A 19,871-nucleotide genomic window follows, 5' to 3' on the forward strand; every position below is an offset into this window, starting at 1 on the left:
TAACCTGCCTGGAATCCGGGCGAGTGGCGGAGGGCGGCTTCCTCCCAGGCAGAAGGGCTGGCGGAGGCCATGGCTCCTGTGGCGAGTCCTCCCCGCACACAGCCGGCAGGCAGGCGCCATGTTTGAGTCGCCAGCACCTGACTCCCACCTTTGGCCCCGCCCCGTGATTCCCAGAGGCCCCGCCCTCCCCACCTGCAGCTCATCCAGGCCATTTCCAGGGGCTTTTCTGTGCAAGTGGCCTCTCAAGCCTCATGCTTAGGGCTTTGCTAAAATCTCTCAAACAAGCAGCAGCGGGCCCCATGCGGCTTGATAAGTGGCCCCAGGCCTGGTACTAGCGGCAGCTGCATTGGCTCATAGCTTGGCCTCTCCTGGACACCGCCAAGCCCAGCACAAGTAGCAGCCACCTGCGGTTTGCTGTGTAGCTCATGCTGGGGGGCCCTGGGCAAGGCACTGGCACAGGCTGACTTTGCACCTCCCGGGAGGCCCCAGAGACAGTGCACCTGGTGGTCAGACTCGACCATGCTGGATTACAACCCTACCACCTCCACGAGTGACACACTCAAGGGGAGCACTTGGTGAACACCAAAGCTCCACTGAAGTAAATCCTACTCCATAGGGGTGTCTCCAGCACAGCAGCTCTTTGGCTGTAGCTGCAGCTGGTCCTCACATCTGGTTGGCCGGGGGCTCAATTCCTCCCAGTGACGCCAACAGCAACCAAGGCTCAACTACAACAGGTCAGAGCACACAGCCCACACAGGGGAGCACCTAGAAGGCCCAGCTCAGGTGACTGGGGAGGCTGAGCCACTGGACCCTACAGGACACCTACTACACAAAGCCACTTTACAAATTCCAGGAGACACAGCAGCTCTACCTAATACATAGACACAAACACCTGAAAGCAGCCAAAATGTGGAAGCAAAGAAACATGTCACAAAGGAATGAACAGAAGAAATTTCTAGAAGAGGAACTAAATGAAATAGATCCAAGCAAGCTAACAGATACAGAGTTCAGAATTTTGTTTATGAGGATGCTTAAGCATATTATTACGAAAATAACTTAGAAAATCGATGACATAATAAAGTAACAATTTGAAATGAAGGCTACATGAAATGAAATGAAGAATAATTTATAGGGAATCAACAGTAGAGTAGAGGACACTGAGAATCAAATCAGCAATTTTGAACATGAGGAAACAAAAACACCCAATCAGAAGAGCAAAAAGAAAAAAGAATCCAGAAATAGGAAGATAGTATAAGGAGCCTCTGGGACAACTTCAAGAGGCGCAACATTTGTATTATTGGGGTGCCAGAAGGGGAAGAAAGAGACCAAGAAATTGAAAACCTACTTGAAAAAAATAATTACAGAAAACTTCCCCTATCTGGGTAAAGAAATAGACTTACAAGTCCAGGAAGCACAGAGGGTTCCAAACAAGAAGAACCCAAAGAGGCCCACAGCAAGGCACATCATAACTAAAATGTAAAAGGTTAAAGACAAAGAGAGAATCTTAAAAGCAGCAAGAGAAAAGCAATTAGTTACCTACAAGGGAGCACCAAAATGACTGTCAGCTGATTTCTCACCAGAAACCTTGCGGGCCAGAAGAGAACGGCAAGAAATATTCAAAGTGATGAAAAACATCGAACTACAACCAAGACTGCTCTACACAGCAAAACTATCATTTAGAACTGAAGGTCAGATAAAGAGCTTCACAGATAATTTGATGAGGGAAAGATCAAGGCCACTGTAGCCCAAGGGTTAAAAGAAGCCCTGAAGATTTTTTTTTTTCTTTTTCTTGTGAGTCTTGTCTTCTAAGCCCCACACATTTGCTGATTTCTCTTAGGCTGTCATTTTCTGGTATTGAGGAGTGGTATTGGAAGAAAGGGGACAAGGGAGGGAATGAAGACAGGATGTGTAAGAAAGGCTGTTGTCACATATAGAGGTTAGAAGTCCTGCTTTGGTTATGGGAGACAGGGGAGATGGCAAAGGAACTCCCTGGACCAGTGAGGATGTGAAGGTGGACATGCACACAGCCTTCCCTTCACTCATTCACAGATTCCCACAGAGCAGCCTCTGGGGTGTCAGCCCCCTGTCATGGCACTGGAGTGATCACCTTAAAAGGACTTAGAGTGAAGATTGCATGTGGTGTTGTTTGTTTCTCTCCACACCTAGAGACTACTTCTTTATATGAGGGCATAAACTTCACATATGGCCAGAGTAACCTTGCTTAGAAAACTAATAATTGCAAAATCATCAATACAGTTTTCAAAACTTAGTTAAGCTTATTTGGATTGCACATAAAATGCATGTGTGCCTTAGAGAAAAGGCTATTTCTTTGCATCAGATGTGCTGCTTAGCCTAGATAAATGCTAATTTTCTTTACAATCTTGAAGACTGATTCTGTGCTATGTGGCCACTAAAGAATTTTCCCTGCGCTATTAGAAACTGCATTCTATTATTTCCATATTGGAAAGCTTATAGGTGTCCAAGATAAATGATGAGAAACAACTATTTGTGCATATTTTTTCCCTTAGATAATAAACTTCTTTTATTTTCATGCCTTTTGCATTATTTATGCTTCCAAAGCACTAAACACAGTGCCTTACAAACTTGTCTGTTCTCAATATTGTGGATTAAATTAAATTAAGATAAATCATTGCTTTTTTTGAATCACTTCTCTTCCTTTGTTGAAACTGAATTAATCTTCTGAATATAGATATGATCACGCTAAGGATTCAACATATTAGGTGGGGGTAAAAATCAGAAATACTTTCTTGGTATGCTGGAATGCTTGAACTACCTAAGAATTAGCCCTTGGAAACAGGGGAAATATCATGTTTGCAATAAAAACCAGCATTCTTAAAATTACAAATTCAATTATCAGCCATCTAGCTATTTTCGTGTAAAACGTGGTTATGCTGTTTTCTTCACACTGTGTTATCTCAAGTCAATTATAATATATTATCAGTTTAAATTAATTGTTTTGAATTCAGGAAAAAATTAAAACCATGAATAAACTAAATTATAATAGGAAACTGCCCAATAATATTTTCCAAAGCTAATTTTTACCATATTGATGCAGAATGATGGTGTTTGTTGTTCTTTAAATAGTAGGGCCTCTAGAGTCTAATATTCAAAAACCAAAATTCTTGCTGAGATAATTCACAAAAGTCAAAAATTCTAATATGATTATCATCCTATGATAGTACACAGCGTTACTATAGGACAGAAGAAGAGTGTATTTTAATTACTTAAGATGCATTCTTTCAACAGAGATCAGCATATGGGTTTTTCAAGTGCTGCATGCACTTTTGCAGCCAGGCAAGATTTCAGGAACTTGTACTCAGGCTTCCACTTAAACTGCACAATTCATCTTCCACCAACTATAAAGATAACAACATGGTTTGATGAAACATTTGTCTGTGGAGTCAAAAGCCTGCAATTCAAAAACCTGCAGATATATTCTTGCTTCCAACAAAAGATCTATCTGCACAGGAAAGAGCTAAAAGGGGTATAATGCCAAGGTAAATGCTAAAGGTGGGATTCAGTTGCTTCAAGACATGAGTTGAATACCAAATGTAAATATTCAAGCCTGCTATGCAGAGGACACATTTTCACACTTATAAGTGATTTACATCTTCTTTTTTTTCTTTTTTGTAAATGCATATCAGGATAAGTACCACGAGGCACTGCCTCTGATGTTTTGCTTTAAGTAATATTATTGGCATGTCAAATACTCATTTTATTTGAGAGAGAAATCACAGTCCTAAATCCAATTATTAGCTATCTAGCCATTTTTTCTGTGCAATGCAGTTATGCTTTTCTTCACACAGGATGTTATCTCAGGTCAAGTATGAAGACAGTGTGCCAAGGCCAAAGGGAGTTCAAGGACCTAACAGGAAGCCGGCGCAGACGGCAAGGTGTGGCGGGACGCGCCCTCGTTAAGCCAGGGCACTTCGGAAAGGCAGTGGGAAAAGGGATGAGCAAGATGCAACCTGGAAGGACACAGTAGGTGCTTGATTTATTTGCATTCTAGAGCCATCTGCATTATGCATTCATTCCTAAAGAAGTGTTTGTCATATGGAAAATAAATAGGTAGACCCATATAGTCAGAGAGGTATTGAAGTTGGGGAAAGAAACTAAAAATTCCTGCAAATAATTTTTAAAAGTCTGCCCTCCAGAGTGTTTTCTCCTTCAAAATAAAACAAAACATATATTTTGCCAGCATTTCCAGTATAGAGCTGAGGCAGAAGATGGATTCTTGATAACAACACATTTACTAATCAAACATTCCTAGAGAAGAAAGTATCACAAAGGCTTTGTACAGAGAATGTGTGATGCCTTTGGTAGTTCTGAAAAGGACAATTCAACACAGAATTTTAAAACATGTAAAGCTACTAAAAAAAAGGATGATTTATAAATTTTATAGAAAGGACATTCTAGGAGAATTTAACACAGTAACAATTTTACTTTAAACCTACAGAAGCTAAGCCAGCTTTCATATATTACCCCTTATTCATAATAGGGAGTCATACTAGGTGTGTTTTATAACATAATGAATATAGGTCAGCCTATTAACACAGGAAATTTAACTTTTGCTTGTTTTCAAGTGCATTATACTTAATGATAAACTAGACCCTGATATTACGTGGTTTCCAGGTTAAATGTTTATTTTTGTTGGACAATATTTGTAGAAAAATCAACTTCTTAAGTTTGTATTAGAGCTGCTAATAATGCATATATACATTTCAGAAAAGTAAGGATATTTAAAACTCTTAAACCTATATTTAAATCTCCAGCTGCTAAAGTGAGTATAGCATATTAATTATGTTCAACAAAATACCCATAATGTAATAAACTGCTATCCTCTGATCTGCTCGAACAGAATACATTACTGTTATGTAGTTCGGCCTAATGATTAAGTAAATAGATATGCTTCTTATAAACTAATGTTAAAAATATATGACAAATATAAAGTTTTAAACAACAAATAATACTATGACTGCCCATTAGGAAGTTGTAAGTTTTGAAAAAGTAGTCAAAATGAATTTCATGCTTTTCCTTAAGCTTTTAATTAAAAGGGAATTCAATATTTCTCTCATTTTGGAACTATGTAACACTAATTTCTCCAGAAGCTTCCATTTTACCATTTTACTCATGTTGGATAGCTCATCACCCTAGTTGTATATTTATAGAATCAACCGGAAATCAAGTAAAGGTCATCAAATCACAAACATAAAATAATGCATGGCCATTAACCCAAAGCAGAGATGGAAGAAGTATTTGTAAAAATTCCTTTACAAATAATAGTGACTTGATTTTCTTAGGATTCCTTCACTTTAGTCAAATGCTTCAAAAAATAGTAAAATCAGTTATTTCGTAATGTAATAGTCATTAGGATACAGCTATTATTTTTAATACACAGGAATGATAAATTACGCAAAAATTAATAGAGAGAACCAAGGATATAAATTTTACCTGGCATTAGGAAGACAATATTTCATTAATTTAACATTTTTATTCAATTCCCCAAATCCTCTTTAACTACAGAAAAAAGAAATGACCGTGTGAACAATAAATTGCTCAGGCAGGGTGTTCTGACAATATATATTTGGTGGCTTAGTGCTTTCAAAAGTTATCTGCTCAGCTAAACAAAAACTGCAAAGATAAAAATAAAGTAGAAACAATTGTCTTATATTAATAGATTAAAGGTCCACAATTTGAGTAGATTATCCAACTTATAAATATAAGTAACTTATTTGGGAAATCACTAAGGTAACAATAAATGTATATAATTGGGGACTCCTGAATATGTAAAGTCACTCACTGAGTCTTGGCAAATTTTCTATTATATCAGCTCATCAAGACTGTTTTCATTGTAATTCTGGTTAAAGGGAAATGCAGTGCCAAGTATCTTTATTTAAAAAAATATACGGATGGTGCCAATATATGGCACAGTATGAAAACCATAAGTGAATCATATGCTTACAGGGAGAGTAACTCCCACCCTAGGTTTTCTGAATAGGGAAGAAACAATAGACGGTAAGCACATAGTAAACTATGACCATAGTATGCCCTTAGTGAATGGTAGCTTTTATGTTGTTGTTGTTGTTGTTATTTATTGTTATAAAGCTGAAGTGTTAAAAGGCACAAATGGGGGAGATTGACTTCCACTGTGACTACCCAGAAGCCCAAGATTTAAACATATGTTCAACCAAATTTTCCAGGCATCCACTTCTTATTCTGGGGGTAAAAGGGGAATAGAATATCTACCCCCATTTTCCATGCAAAATGTTCTCTAATAAGAATTACAATACATACATAAGCACAATTATTAATCATGCAAATTACTGAAAATGGTTCAAAATGTCATGTCACTTGGCATCTCCTTAATATCACACCCATCATCAGGCGTTTCTGTCACTAAGGCATTCAGATTGTCAGGTAAGTCTCTGCCTGAGGGAAATATAAACTACAGTATATTGCAGGCTCACTGGAAATAAAAATTACTAATTAAATAATCTCTTTTTAAAATTGGGCTGTGTCTGGCAGGCACTTTTCCTCATTGTGGTACAAAATAGGGATCTCCTATGGAAAAGTCTCATATTAACTCTTTGATAAACCAGATTACAACTCTGGGAAGCGCCTTTATAATCAAGTTTCTTTCCCAATTTAATATCCGAGTAATCCTATCTTTAGGTCAGATGGAGATGAAGTTTTAGCTGGCGGCAATTTTGTTGCAATAATCAAAGAAATCTCATTTCCTCAAGTCTATAACTGAGAGTAAAGTAACAAACCATTTCCACCCAAATTGAATAAGGCCTGCTTCCCATATCCTCAGCATAACCCTTTTCTGTTTCATCATGACTTATTTTTCCAATCAATGTGAGAAAAATGTTAATATTCACTGTTTCAGATTTCCAAGGACATAAAGGGGATGTATTGGAAGGAAAATCATGAAATGTCGCTTAGCACCTAGCCTCTTCTTTTCCTGATCTGATTGTGAGATATAAGAAAACCATGCATAAATACTAGTTTCTTATGAAGTGTTATATACAGAAAGTAAAATGAAGAAACTTCTCTGCTCTAAAGGTACGAATCTTTCTTTTCTCTCACAGACATTCTTGAAGAATAAAATTAAAGCCTGCACATATTTATTGCAAAGAAAATATATCAGGCATTTCAACCTCAAAATAACCCCATAAATAGGAGATTTATCCCCAATTTTAATTGAAGCAACTGAGACTCAGAGAGGTTAAGCAATTCCCCTAAAGTCACAGAGCCAGTATTTGGCCCAGTTGTATCTACTACCAAAATATCATGATAAACATTGTGGTATGATATGCTGGGGACATTGTTTCTATGGATGACTTAAGCAGAGTGGAGCACTAACGAAAGAGGGCAAGAAAGGCTCATGGCACCACGTTTACAAAGACACAGAGCAGTAATGTGAGTCAGGGTGTGTTCTTCATCGTTTCTACCATAGCTTGTAGACTGGATTAATAAAATAACATAGGCTGTTATTCATTCAACATTTGACAAGTATATCTCGAACCTCTTCTTTGTGCAAGGCAGAGGCATAGCATGTCATACCTTAGCCTTCTAAGGTTCAAAATGATGACCAGCGGGGAGTAGCTTAGGAGAAATGAATTTGAAGTTAGCACCATTTTATAACTGGAGACCTACAGAAAAGGACTGTGGTGAATGGCCCGCCTCAATGATTTCTCCAGCTTTAATTTTCTTCTCTTGCTGTTTATTTTCTCTCTACAATATAAGAACTGGTTTTATATTTTCACTTTTAAAAATGCCAATTGTGGCACAAGGCATCCTCCTCTGTTTAACAACAGGCTTCAGCACAAAGTGTGGAGGCATTTGTCTTCAGTGTTAATATTTCAAACATAAAACTCGCATCCGGTAAGTATCATATTTGTCTAACTATGATACAAAGGTAAAAAGTTTATGTATAATTTCCAAAATGTTTATTATTAATTTATCAAGAACTTTGTGTCTAACCCAGAGTTGTTTTTGTAGTTGCTGTTAATTTCTGTTTCCAATAGCTTTGTAGCTTAGGTGCGTAATAATCCTTAGAACAGATAAGCAAACACCAATTAAGCATCCATGTGCACATAAACTTGGGTTTCCCCAGCATACTTCTCTTTCTATCACATTCACTTTAATCTAGATTCAAGGTTAATTACCTGTGCTAACAGATTAAAAAGTAAACATGAGGAAAATACATAAATTGATTATGTTTACTGCACATACCTTGCAATCATTTTAAAATTCAGTTTTAACTACCATTTCTCACAAGCATGACTAATTAATAACATGAGTTATTAACTCAGACATGATATTTAACTTATATTAATACTCTCTGGTTAAGGTAGAATATTTTCAAAAGTCCCTTTCTATTAGTAATTAAAGCAGCCTTATAGACAATTTACCTGACTAGTTAGCTCCCGTTGTTTAAACCCGGTATGTACTATCACATTCTTGGGAATAGAAAGGCTGTCACTAGCATGTAAAAGAGTGCCTCCTTTTTACTTATATGCTGTTAAGGGTAAAACCAACCCTTTCTGATATATTTTTTTAATTCAGTTTAAATTTGAATTACATATATGTAGTGGTCTGTTCATTATGTTTAAATAAGTGATAATCTACTTTGCATTTTTTATGTTAATCAAATTGATGAAGGCACATAGCTCCCTCTCTCTGTCTCTATCTCTCTTAGTGCTTTTAATAGAAGCCCAACCTAATTATCAAAATATTTAAAAATGTGTTGTAGTAATATATGTCCTTGTCTATTAGCATATTAAATAACAGAGGTAGTCGCAGGTCTACTACAGTTTCGCATTAGTTAAAAATGTAAATTATATTTTCAGACATGTATAATGTAGCATGAAAATATCTGTGGTTTCTATTAATGACAGTTGTCGGTACTGCTAATACTTTTATTCATTGTTGCCGACATTTGTAATTAACAGAAATTCTAATTTTTAGGTAGCCATCAGAAAAAATAAATGTATACTTTTTTTCACCAAAGGACACAGACACCCTGAATTCTACCCACCCACTCTTTGAGGGTCCTGTATCCTAGATTAAAATTTTGCGTTAAGTATTTAAAGGGTGGGACTGAGAAAGTCGTTATGTAAAAAAATGTTGTTAAACTGAAAACTATTAACAATGGTAGAATTCAGAAATAATTCTAATGGGAAAGAAAATGGCATAATTAAGTTACTGCCAAGTAGATATGAGGTGATATTTACATGCCAAATAGTCATTTTATGGATGTTAAAAAATTGCGTGTTTGCTGGAGTGAGTGTATCAGAGAAAATATAAAGTGCATTTCATTTGGAACACACCACCACAAATGTCCTTGGGTTTCTTGGAGCTAAGAGCTGCAGTTACAATTTCTGGGTGTTTTGTAGTTAGATAATAGTGCTGAGTATTTATAGGCTTCCTTATATAACTATAGTTCTATCCATTTTTCTTGTCAGAATCGTTTATTTTCTGCCCCTGCTCCTGTTTTCCTTGAATTTTAGTATCGGATTTACTGACTTGGCTCTGGCTCCACTTCTTTTTATAGAATCATACTCCTCAAGTTCAATTTATTTTTAAGTTGGATACTTTATGTGTCCATTCCCTTTGGAGCTCTAAAAAGAATGTGTATTATTGACCAGATAAAGCTATTAAGGTAACTATTATGAAATTTATTTTTAGGTCCTTGGCCACGGTAAGGGCTCTTTGGGGTGTAAGACACGCTCAGAGTAGAGGGCGCCGTAGCCTGGGAGGAGCGGCCTGTGGCTATCATTTCTCACTCAGAGCCCGCTCACTCTGAGAGCTGCCATCTGACATTCCCCGCTGCCACCCACTGCAATTAGTTAGGGGCCATTAACAGTTTGAGGCTCCAAGTTTAAAAAGTTGTCTACAGGTATCCATTTCCTTGACCAGCTTCTGCTTTGAAAACATCCCCCCCCCGCCCTTGCTTTAAGTCTTTATTCTCTATTTCTCTGATTACTCTTTTATCTTTTTTGTATTTTTGTAGGTAGAATGTCTTGCCTTAAACTCTGTCTTGAACAATCTGATGCTCTAGACTTTTTTTACTCTCTCCCTTGGCACTAACATTCCATCTTGCCACTTCACCGTGCTCGTCTGATCCCTAAATCGAAATCTCTGTCTTGCCAGTGCCTCCCTGCGCGGCCGCCTGCCTTTTGCCAGCCGGCTGCCCTACCTTAGCAGCATGTGCCAAACGCTCCCGCAACTCAGCGCCTGAGCGGGAGGGAAATGGGCCGAGGCCCTCTTCTCCGCGCAGCAAGATGGCCCTGCAGGTGAAACTGCGACCGCGGCCCTGGCTGTCACACATGCAGCCGGAAGCCACCACTCCCAGGCCGGCTGCGGGCTGCAGGCTGCAGCGCGAGGGGCGTGCCAGCTGGCGCCACTGCCCAGCTTTATCTCCAGGGGCCAGTACATTTTACTGCAAGTATTTGAAATCCTTGGGTTTCAGGAAATCATAAAAAATTGTGCACATTTAGCAAAAGATCAGAAACCATCTATATTCTTTCCTTTCTTGGATGTGAGAAAAGCATTTATCTCTGCTGTTCAGTGGATGAGATAAAAGCAGAAACCACTGCGGTGTGTGCCTATAATATCCGCGTTAGGAAAGAACCATTTCAGCCACACTTGATGTTCACATCCAGACTTTCACCTGAACACCCACAAATGCTATGTAAACGTGTGTGGAGGGTAATTACTGGCCCAGAAATTGTGTTTTAACCATGCTCCCACTATAAAATCCTGGGATGGCTTTCATTTCCTTGTGGAGAGATCCTTGTTTTTCTGTTACACATATTTTATTTGGGTTACCCCCCCACCACCTTTTTTAAAGGTTGAGGGGTATTTTTCAATCATGCACTACAATTCTAGATTTTATGAGGGCGAAATCAGCTATCCTATCCTGTTCCCAAACTCTCTGTATCTGCAGGCTTCATCTTCCTTTGTCTCTGAAATAGGAAATTCGCAGTAGACTGAGTTTTAGCCTGGAGAATAAATGCAAGACTAAATTTTAATCCCTCAACACTCACGGTTTAGCACATAACGGGGATGAAATAATTCGAAAATCAAGAAGGTCTTACTGGATGTTTCAGTGATTATTTGCAATCAAATACATAACCGTCAGGTAATGAGAAGCCGATTCCATTTGTTAGAGGCATTTAGCAAGTCCTAGGGGGTCTATCTGAGCATTTTGCTTATTTTTTTCTGTCTTTCCTTTATTAGGGTATTGCTTTAATGTACAGCAGGTGAACTTTCAAAATGCGATACGTCTGTACAAAAGTGCAGGGCAACATTTGGAAAAATATACCCAGAGGCATCTGATTGAAGATGGAATTCCCGTGTCAGACACAGAAAATTCAATTTGGTTTTGTCGTTGAGTCCATTTTTTGTGTGTTGATTGTTGCAAAGACTTTATCCTGCAGTAATGTTAGAATCATTTTCTGCCTTGAAGGCTATTGAAAAAGTTGCACAGTATTCTGTCTGTTTGTTTTTTTAAAAAACTTATTATCATATCCTTAAAAAGAATGTGAGGAATTGTTATAATAATTATGTATACTCAAATATTTACAGTTATGGTTATTTCCATTTATATCTATATATATTTGCGGGCAGATTCTAAATATTATGAATCTTGGATTTAACATTATATAATCAACCCTGAATATAAAACTTTCATCCATCCAGTCTATTTCTTTATTTTATATTATGTTCACAAAAGGTGACAGCCTGAGGTAAACTGTCCTTCTTTCCTATTGGTGTTCTGGCTTAATTCCTACTTTATATATTTAAGGAAAATAGGCAATGCTTTCAAAGACAAAAATCATTGTGAAAGCATGTCGTTCCAAATTTCTGAAGAAGAACAGATATTTTTCATCTGGAATGAAAATAGGATTAGAGTTAATGGTTATTTTTCTTTGTTTCTCTTTGATTTCTTGATACATTTACAAAAGTTAGTGTCTATTTTGGTATTTTAAAGGTTCCTGCAGTTACAGAACAACATAGTTTATGAAATGGATTTTTACTATATAAATATTCCTTGCCATCAACAGGTCTTTATACACACACACACACACACACACACGCACACACATGTATACATATATATGTATATGCAAATATGTATATATGTACATATATATGTATACATATGTGTATATATATATGTACATATATATATACACATATTTGCATTTATTGTGAAATGATCACCACAATTAGTTTAGTAACATCTATCGCCATACATAGTTCATCAACTGGTCTTGACCTCACATTATCAAAGCCTAAAAGGTAAATGATTATCTTAAAAACCTCACCACATGATGATTACAAAATAATCAAGCCCATCCACTAAATATTAAGACTATTATGGACAAAGGGCCTGTTTATCCTGGAGCACATTGTCCTCCTAAAATACTCACCACCCTTCCTGTTTTTGTTTGGTAACTACTATACATCCTTCTGGTCTCAGCATGATGTCACTTCCTTAAACCCCCCGAAACAGAAGAGGCACCCCTGTCACAGCTCCCTCTCCTTTCATTCATCACACTCATCACGCTTTATAATTAGATATTAAGTAGCTCTTGGCTTTCTCTCCCACTCATCTGCATACTCCATGAGAGTAGAAACTGAATTTGTTTTAATTACGTGTTGCCCCATGTGTACAAGGTGACTACTCTTTGAAGTAATTTGGTGAATGAATTAATTCATTCATGTATGTTCTCAAGACCCTCTACATAACTGTGTTAAGAAAAAAAAAATCAATAAATATTTGTGGCTAATTTATTTGATCACATAATTAAATACATTAACATACTAGATGTATCCAATTTTTGTATTAAATTTATGTGTGCAATAATTCTCATTTTGACTTCCTTATAAATACTTCTTATTTTATATCAAAATCATTTTATATTTTTGCTTTTAGATCTATGTCATACCTGGATATAGAAGAGTAGAAATTCAGTTTTATAGTATAGGACTATATATAATCTTTGACCACCTATATAGAGTAAGAAAATACTGAAATTTTTCCATGGTTAGTTTCTGTTCACCATTCATTAAAATACTTGATCAAATAACAGCGATAGTTTACAATAATTACAAACATAAAGATAGGTAAAAAATAATATTAGGTCTTTGTGGTTCAGAAGTATGTTATGATGTCATATTTTTCAAAAACCAAAGCAACTCCTATTTCCTATAATGGTTTTGGATGGATTAATAATATATCTTTATTAGAAATTTTATCAATACCACAGTGTTTCCTAAAGTTATGCACTTTTAATATATAGTATACAAGGCATTATAGCTGACTTCTGCACAGGTGTTCTCAAACATAGTCACTAAAAATAAGCAAGTTGACTATATAATACAATTTTAAAATTGTACGAATTTATAGTAAAGTATAAGGCGGGGCACATTAACATTGGCTTTTCAAATAACTCAAATATTCTTTTGTCTATTTTTTATTTATGCAATTATTTGCTTATTTACAATATTTATTGACCTAGGTATGTTCCTAGGTACTTTATATATGATTCATTTTAGTCTGCTCATCTGTAAAACAAATGATATTATTAATTCCATTTGCAGATGATAAATCTGAGGCTCAGAGAGGGCAGATAATTCGTTCAGACATATAGTTCCAAAAAGAAAAAGCCCAGAGTTTAAACCCCAGTTCTATTTGCATGCAAAGCCTGAGCTCTTTCCTCTTACTCTCAAGTGCAAGTGTTCTTCAGGCGTACAGTGGAATCAAGTGTTCCTTTCACCCTCCACGGGCCAGGCCCGCCAAGCAGCTGCAGTGCCTGGGTTAATGCCAGGCTCCGCAGTTTACTAGCCATGTGGAGCTATGCAAATCATTTCATTACCCGGTAGCACAGTTTTCTCTGTAAAATGGAGCCAGTGATAAATAAAACCTTCTACAAAGAGTGTTAAGAGGATTACATGAATTAATATTTAAAGTACTTAGGACAGTGCTTGACACATGATAAGCTAAAAGTCTAAATTAACATCAACATTATCATATGACAGTTGGTGGCAAAATATTAAGGTATAGTTAAGCATTTGTAGTTATTTTACAAATTTGTCTTTGCAAATGCAGTAATTACGTGTTGAGCATAGAAAAATACGTACCACATAATTTATTTATCTCTCAAATGTTTTAGCAATTTTCACTAAGCCTGCACTTATACAAATGTACTTGGCAGTGAACACTGATAATGTACATTTATATATCACATATAGTCTGTGTTTGTGTATTTGTAAATATTAGCTCATTTGTAATGAAGGCCTAAAGAGTCACAGCTGCTCAAGAGATGAAGATAGGAAAATATTTATAGTTTTCAAAATATATTCACACGTATCATCACCTTTGTTCTTATAACTTTGTAGGTAGAATTCTTAAAGGAAAGGGTTGTAGAATTATCTAGGTTACTTTATTAAATTTTTAAAAACCTGGATAATTTTGACATTTAGAAACATTACTTTATCCTCAGCTGAAGATTTTCGTTTTCATTTTTTACTAAAACCCTCTGAAATCGTTCAAGTCTTAATACTTTTCAGCATAGTAATTTGGGGATGTTGCATTATGAGAGATCCCTTGGTAACTATCTTAATTTCCATAAATAGCGTCAGTACTGGAAATGAATTTGAGTACCATTTCTGAAATTTAATCATGTCACACTTAAACACTCAGGAGAGAACTGTAGATGTCTACTGTGGGCCACACAGTCCAATAAATGAAAACAATCCTAGTTATTTTTAGATGAGTTAACTAAAGTGCTATCAATTTCCACTGCACGCACTTTAGTTTAAACATCATGTTCTATTAAATGCACATGGCAAAGCATATCTGTTCTTATGAGAATAGGTTTCCATTCCAGTTCATCATCATTTTCCTTTCAAGCTGTTTATGAAAAGGGCTGTCTGAACACTGGAGTGTATATCATTGAAAAGCAACAAGAAAATATAAATTAAGACTTTAATTAGAAGAATTGCTGTAATACTATAATAAATACTATGGGGACATTTAAATGATTTTCACATATCAATCGAAAATAACTTTAATTAAAATAAAACATAATCAAATTTAATCAGATCCCCTGTAATGAATAAATTAAAAAAAAATACCAAAAAAATCCTGAAATCTACGAAAGTCAATGATAAGTTGTATGAACCTTATCTAGAAATCTAAATTGAAATTCTTTAAATGAGAATATTATTGCATTTACCCACCTATAAACTTAATTATTAAATAATTAGTGTAAAAATTATAGGTATTGTTTTGCCAAGTATTAAAACGTTTGTTATTAACATTGATATAATTACATTATTATTGAAATTTTTTAAAAAGTGGTTTGCATAATATTATTTCCACATAACTGGGCATCATGTCATAACAGATAGGGCTAAATATAAATTTATTCCTTATATAGTGAAAGTGCTTAATAGCTGTAATAATTAAAGACATACACTACACTAAAGAATTCATATAGATTTTTATATAATATGTATTCAAGTAGAATCTCGACATAAGTATCTTGCATTCATGTGTCTATTGATGAATTAATATGAATGAGAAATAAACACATGATCTAAGATCAATTATCAAGATGTCTGCATGCAGAATTGGCACAGAGAGAAACAGGATTCCTGTTTACCTCTCTTATTATATATCCACCTGCATAACCACATCACAAAATAAAATTATAAGAGTTTTTATCAAGTCAAAGGAACTTGCAATATCATTAAGTGAGCGCCAACTAATATACTACGGTACATTTTATTATACTGGCAAAAGCAGCTTTATAATACTGCTTAAAAATAGACAGTCTGGTGAAAACTAACTTGATAGTAACTGAAGACACTGAAAAGTCAGGTATCATCCCTTATAGAACTCAGAGTGCTAGGTTCCTTCATTCATTTAGCAAATATTTGTTGAGCACTTATTGTTTGCCAGGTCAATGTAGGCAGTTGTGATTAGAACAGCAAAGTCTCTCCCTCGTGGGGTATATATTTCATTGGAGAATTAGTCAGTAAACAATATTTAAAAGTAAAAATATATGTTAGTGGTTAACACTAAGGAGAAACACTACAGCAGAGAAGGGGGTGAGTGTGCGCCTTGGAGCGTGGGGTAGGGAGGTGGAGAGGCAGGGAGAGCCTCACTGAAGAGCTGTCTTTTATTCAAGGACCAGAAGGAAGTACAGGAGGATTCATAACAAATACTATAGAAAAAAAGGAGGTGGAAAAGGAAACGCTCCGGGGCAAGAATGCACCAGGTGTTCCAGGGCCTGCGGTGGCAGGAGCAGTGCGTAAGAAAGTCGGAGTCTAGGAGGTGAGGTGAGAGGAGGGCGCAAGCCCAGGCGGCCCTGCAGGGAACAGCAACAGGGAGCGGACTGTGATTCTCACTGTCTGAGGTCAGCAACCGGGAGAAGGCTCTGGGCTGCGAGGTGATGCGCAGGCAGAAGGAGGGAAGGACTTCTCTTAAGTAAAACTGTCCAGTGGGAACTTTCATGTCTGTAAAAAATCCTGTTTGTCACCTCCCTCGCCTTACAATTTTCTCCCCATAAGACAAATTCCTTAGGGAGTGAAACTGTGTGTGTGTGTGTGTGTGTGTGTGTGTGTGTGTGTTGGAGCTTCCAGGTGTGTGTGTGTGTGTGTGTGTGTGTTGGAGCTTCCAGGTGTGTGTGTGTGTGTGTGTTGGAGCTTCCAGGTGTGTGTGTGTGTGTGTGTGCGCGCGCGCGCGTGCGTGTGTGTGTGTGTGTGTGTGTTGGAGCTTCCAGGTGTGTGTGTGTGTGTGTGTGCGCGCGCGCGCGTGCGTGTGTGTGTGTGTGTGTGTGTTGGAGCTTCCAGGTGTGTGTGTGTGTGTGTGTGTGTGTGTTGGAGCTTCCAGGTGTGTGTGTGTGTGTGTGTGTGTGTTGGAGCTTCCAGGTGTGTGTGTGTGTGTGTGCGCGCGCGTGCGTGCGTGCGTGTGTGTGTGTGTGTGTGTTGGAGCTTCCAGGTGTGTGTGTGTGTGTGTGTGTGTGTGTTGGAGCTTCCAGGTGTGTGTGTGTGTGTGTGTGTGTGTTGGAGCTTCCAGGTGTGTGTGTGTGTGTGTGTGTGCGCGCGCGTGCGTGCGTGTGTGTGTGTGTGTTGGAGCTTCCAGGTGTGTGTGTGTGTGTGTGTGTGTGTGTGTGTGTTGGAGCTTCCAGGTGTGTGTGTGTGTGTGTGTGTGTGTGTGTGTGTGTGTGTGTGTGTGTGTGTTGGAGCTTCCAGGCAGCCTCACGGTTAGTTAGGATGAAGCCCTGGTTTAAGGGCTCTCCCTCCCTTCCCTTCTCTCTTCCATTTTCTCTTTAAAGTTTCATGTTCATCGACACTGCCACCTGCTTCTGCGGCCCACCTTCCAGCCCGCACCTGGGCAACGCGAAGGGCGGAGGTGCCCGGCCATCCAGTGGGCTCTTCACATATCTAGTGTATCTAGTGCTCTCGTTAAATAGTCATTTACAACACACTTATTATTTTTAGATCATAAAGGTACTATAAGTTTATTTTTTAATAAAAAAATATGTAGAAGAAGAATAAAGACACACTATAATATGATAAATATGAAACTACTTTTTTGTGAGAAGGCTCTATTTACGTTCTTGCTGGGGTTTTTTTTCTGTTGTATTTAATTTTATTAAACTGGGACAGATAATAAATTAGGATAAGTTATATTTGCCTTCCATGAGTATTGTAAATATTTCCTAATTTATTGTGTTTTATAGTTTACTATTTTTATATAGATACTTTAGTGTATGAGTCAATTGTATTCCTTTGCAATACCTGCCATTATTTATAATTTTGGGGGCTGTTGAGAATGATTTCACCTTAAAACCAACCAGAACTTAATGCATCCATCAGTAGAAATAAGAAAGAAGTGGGACAAGTGAAGCAATATGAGTGCAGAAGCCCAAGATTAGACTGAAGGCAGCTGGATTTGAACACAATGATAACAGTGTCTCAGTACGGGCGTCCTCTGACCCGCCCAGAGTTAGTTTCTGTCACTTTTCCTTCCCTCTTCCTCCTGAAATAGCTGCCTAAACAAACGGCTTCTCTGCCATTATTGCAGGCAGAAGCCGACCCAATGGTGTCCCTGTGGGATATGATACGAAGCCCAGAAAAAATGTATCAGTCTCACTAAAGAGCAGAAGCTGGCACATTTGTTATAATCTATGTCGTGTCAACTCTGAAGATCCTAACCTTGGTCAGCTTAGAGCTGGCACTCCCTGTAGCCTGCCGGTGCTTCTAGGTGCACTGCCATGAGTGAATGCTCTGAGTTCTCAATGTGTAGAACTAAATCATCACTGTGGCAGAATGTGCTTTCTTAGCCTCAATTTTTAAAATTCTATGAAGCCACAGACAAAGGCAGAACCATCTCCCTAGAAGCCCAGACAACACAGAGAACAAGACTCCTGATTTATTACAAACTCTTACAAGTGCGCCACAAGTGTTCCTTTTGTTGGGGGGCAGAGGTGAAGAGAGGACGTGGAAGGATGTCAGAGCATGACAGGTTAAGGGAAATGCCTCACTCTCACATTCATGTTCAAAGAGAAGACTGCATTTAAATATAACTGTTATATAAATATAAAACCAAGCCAAAGAAAAACAAGGCATATCATGAAACACAGTATCAAAACACTAAAAGACATTAGGCACAGACTGGGAGCAATTAAATTCAAAGTCTATTTCAATATATCCTTCCATAATCAATCAGGTTCTTTCTTCTTTAAGGGTCTTTTCAGATGTGGTGACCTCAGCAAAAGTCTCTGATGGGAAGGTGGATAAGCTTTAGCTGTTGGCGTCAATGTCTAGCTCACATCCAGGTCTCCTTTCATTTTCAACATGTAGGTGAGCAACTTAGTGTCTAGCTGCTCCCTGGTCAGTATATGGGCCAGGGGGGCGCAAAGGCATATTAACAACTCCAAATCCTAGGTCTCCTTTCCCAGGACGGGAGATTGTCTACAACTTCAGACACTACTTCTTAAGGTCACTCAAAGAGCTAGGGTCTCAGCTTCTAAGAAGAAAAATTGTATGTAAAATCCCTACTAATGTGTTGGCCAACTCAACATGAATCCTCCTTTATCTCTACCTTTTACCTGTGATAGAGGCCATCTGGCTAGAGTGCGCTGAATGCATTGTTAAAACCAGAGTAACCACTCTGGTGAAAATTTAGGCCATACACATACTCAAAAGCCAAAATGGGATTCATGAGAGAGATGCACTTGGGGTCTGAGGAGCTGTTGCCCTACTTTCAGACCACAAAGTGACCACTCCTGTGCCTGTCATGCATTGAGACCTATCCTGGAGAATACATGTACATTCATAATATTATAGCAACAAATATTAAATCTGCCATTTCAATAAATTATGAATTCTGGAAGTAAGCTATATTGATGTCAGCTCAGATTCCATAACAAAGCCAGTCTATACAAATAAAACTTTATATATACATACATATGAATACTTACTGTATTGACAGTTTCTTCCCATGAATTCACCTGGGCACTCACAGGAATAGTTAGCAACAAGGTCTGTACATATTCCACCATTTTTGCAAGGCTCAGCTTCACATTCATTTATGTCTAAGGAAAACAGAAAAAAAACAGGAAGTGAAGTGTTGGTAAAAACAGTGATTAGTTATGGGAGGTTTTGGGCATTACAAACACAGCAAAGTCTAAGTAATGCTATTAGTTTTTGTGTATGTTAATCATGATTCAAGAATACAAACGCTGCTTAAATTTACTAACAATCAAAATAAATCAAGTACAAATGGAATTGAGAATCTAAATGAAAGGCCAACAGAACTA

The 19,871-nt window shown here is 37.5% G+C and overlaps 1 protein-coding gene across 1 annotated transcript in view; it reads right to left on the minus strand.

Moving 5' to 3' along the window:
• EDIL3 (EGF like and discoidin domains 3) overlaps positions 1-19,871 on the minus strand; it is a 357,017-nt gene that overhangs the window by 132,552 nt on the left and 204,594 nt on the right. Inside the window, exon 5 of the mRNA XM_016210330.2 lies at positions 19,533-19,646. Coding sequence (XP_016065816.1) covers positions 19,533-19,646 — 114 coding nt within the window. The remainder of the gene's footprint in view (positions 1-19,532; positions 19,647-19,871) is intronic.

Source organism: Miniopterus natalensis, chromosome 3 (genome assembly GCF_054644295.1).
Source record: "Miniopterus natalensis isolate mMinNat1 chromosome 3, mMinNat1.hap1, whole genome shotgun sequence".
NCBI lineage: Eukaryota > Metazoa > Chordata > Mammalia > Chiroptera > Miniopteridae > Miniopterus > Miniopterus natalensis.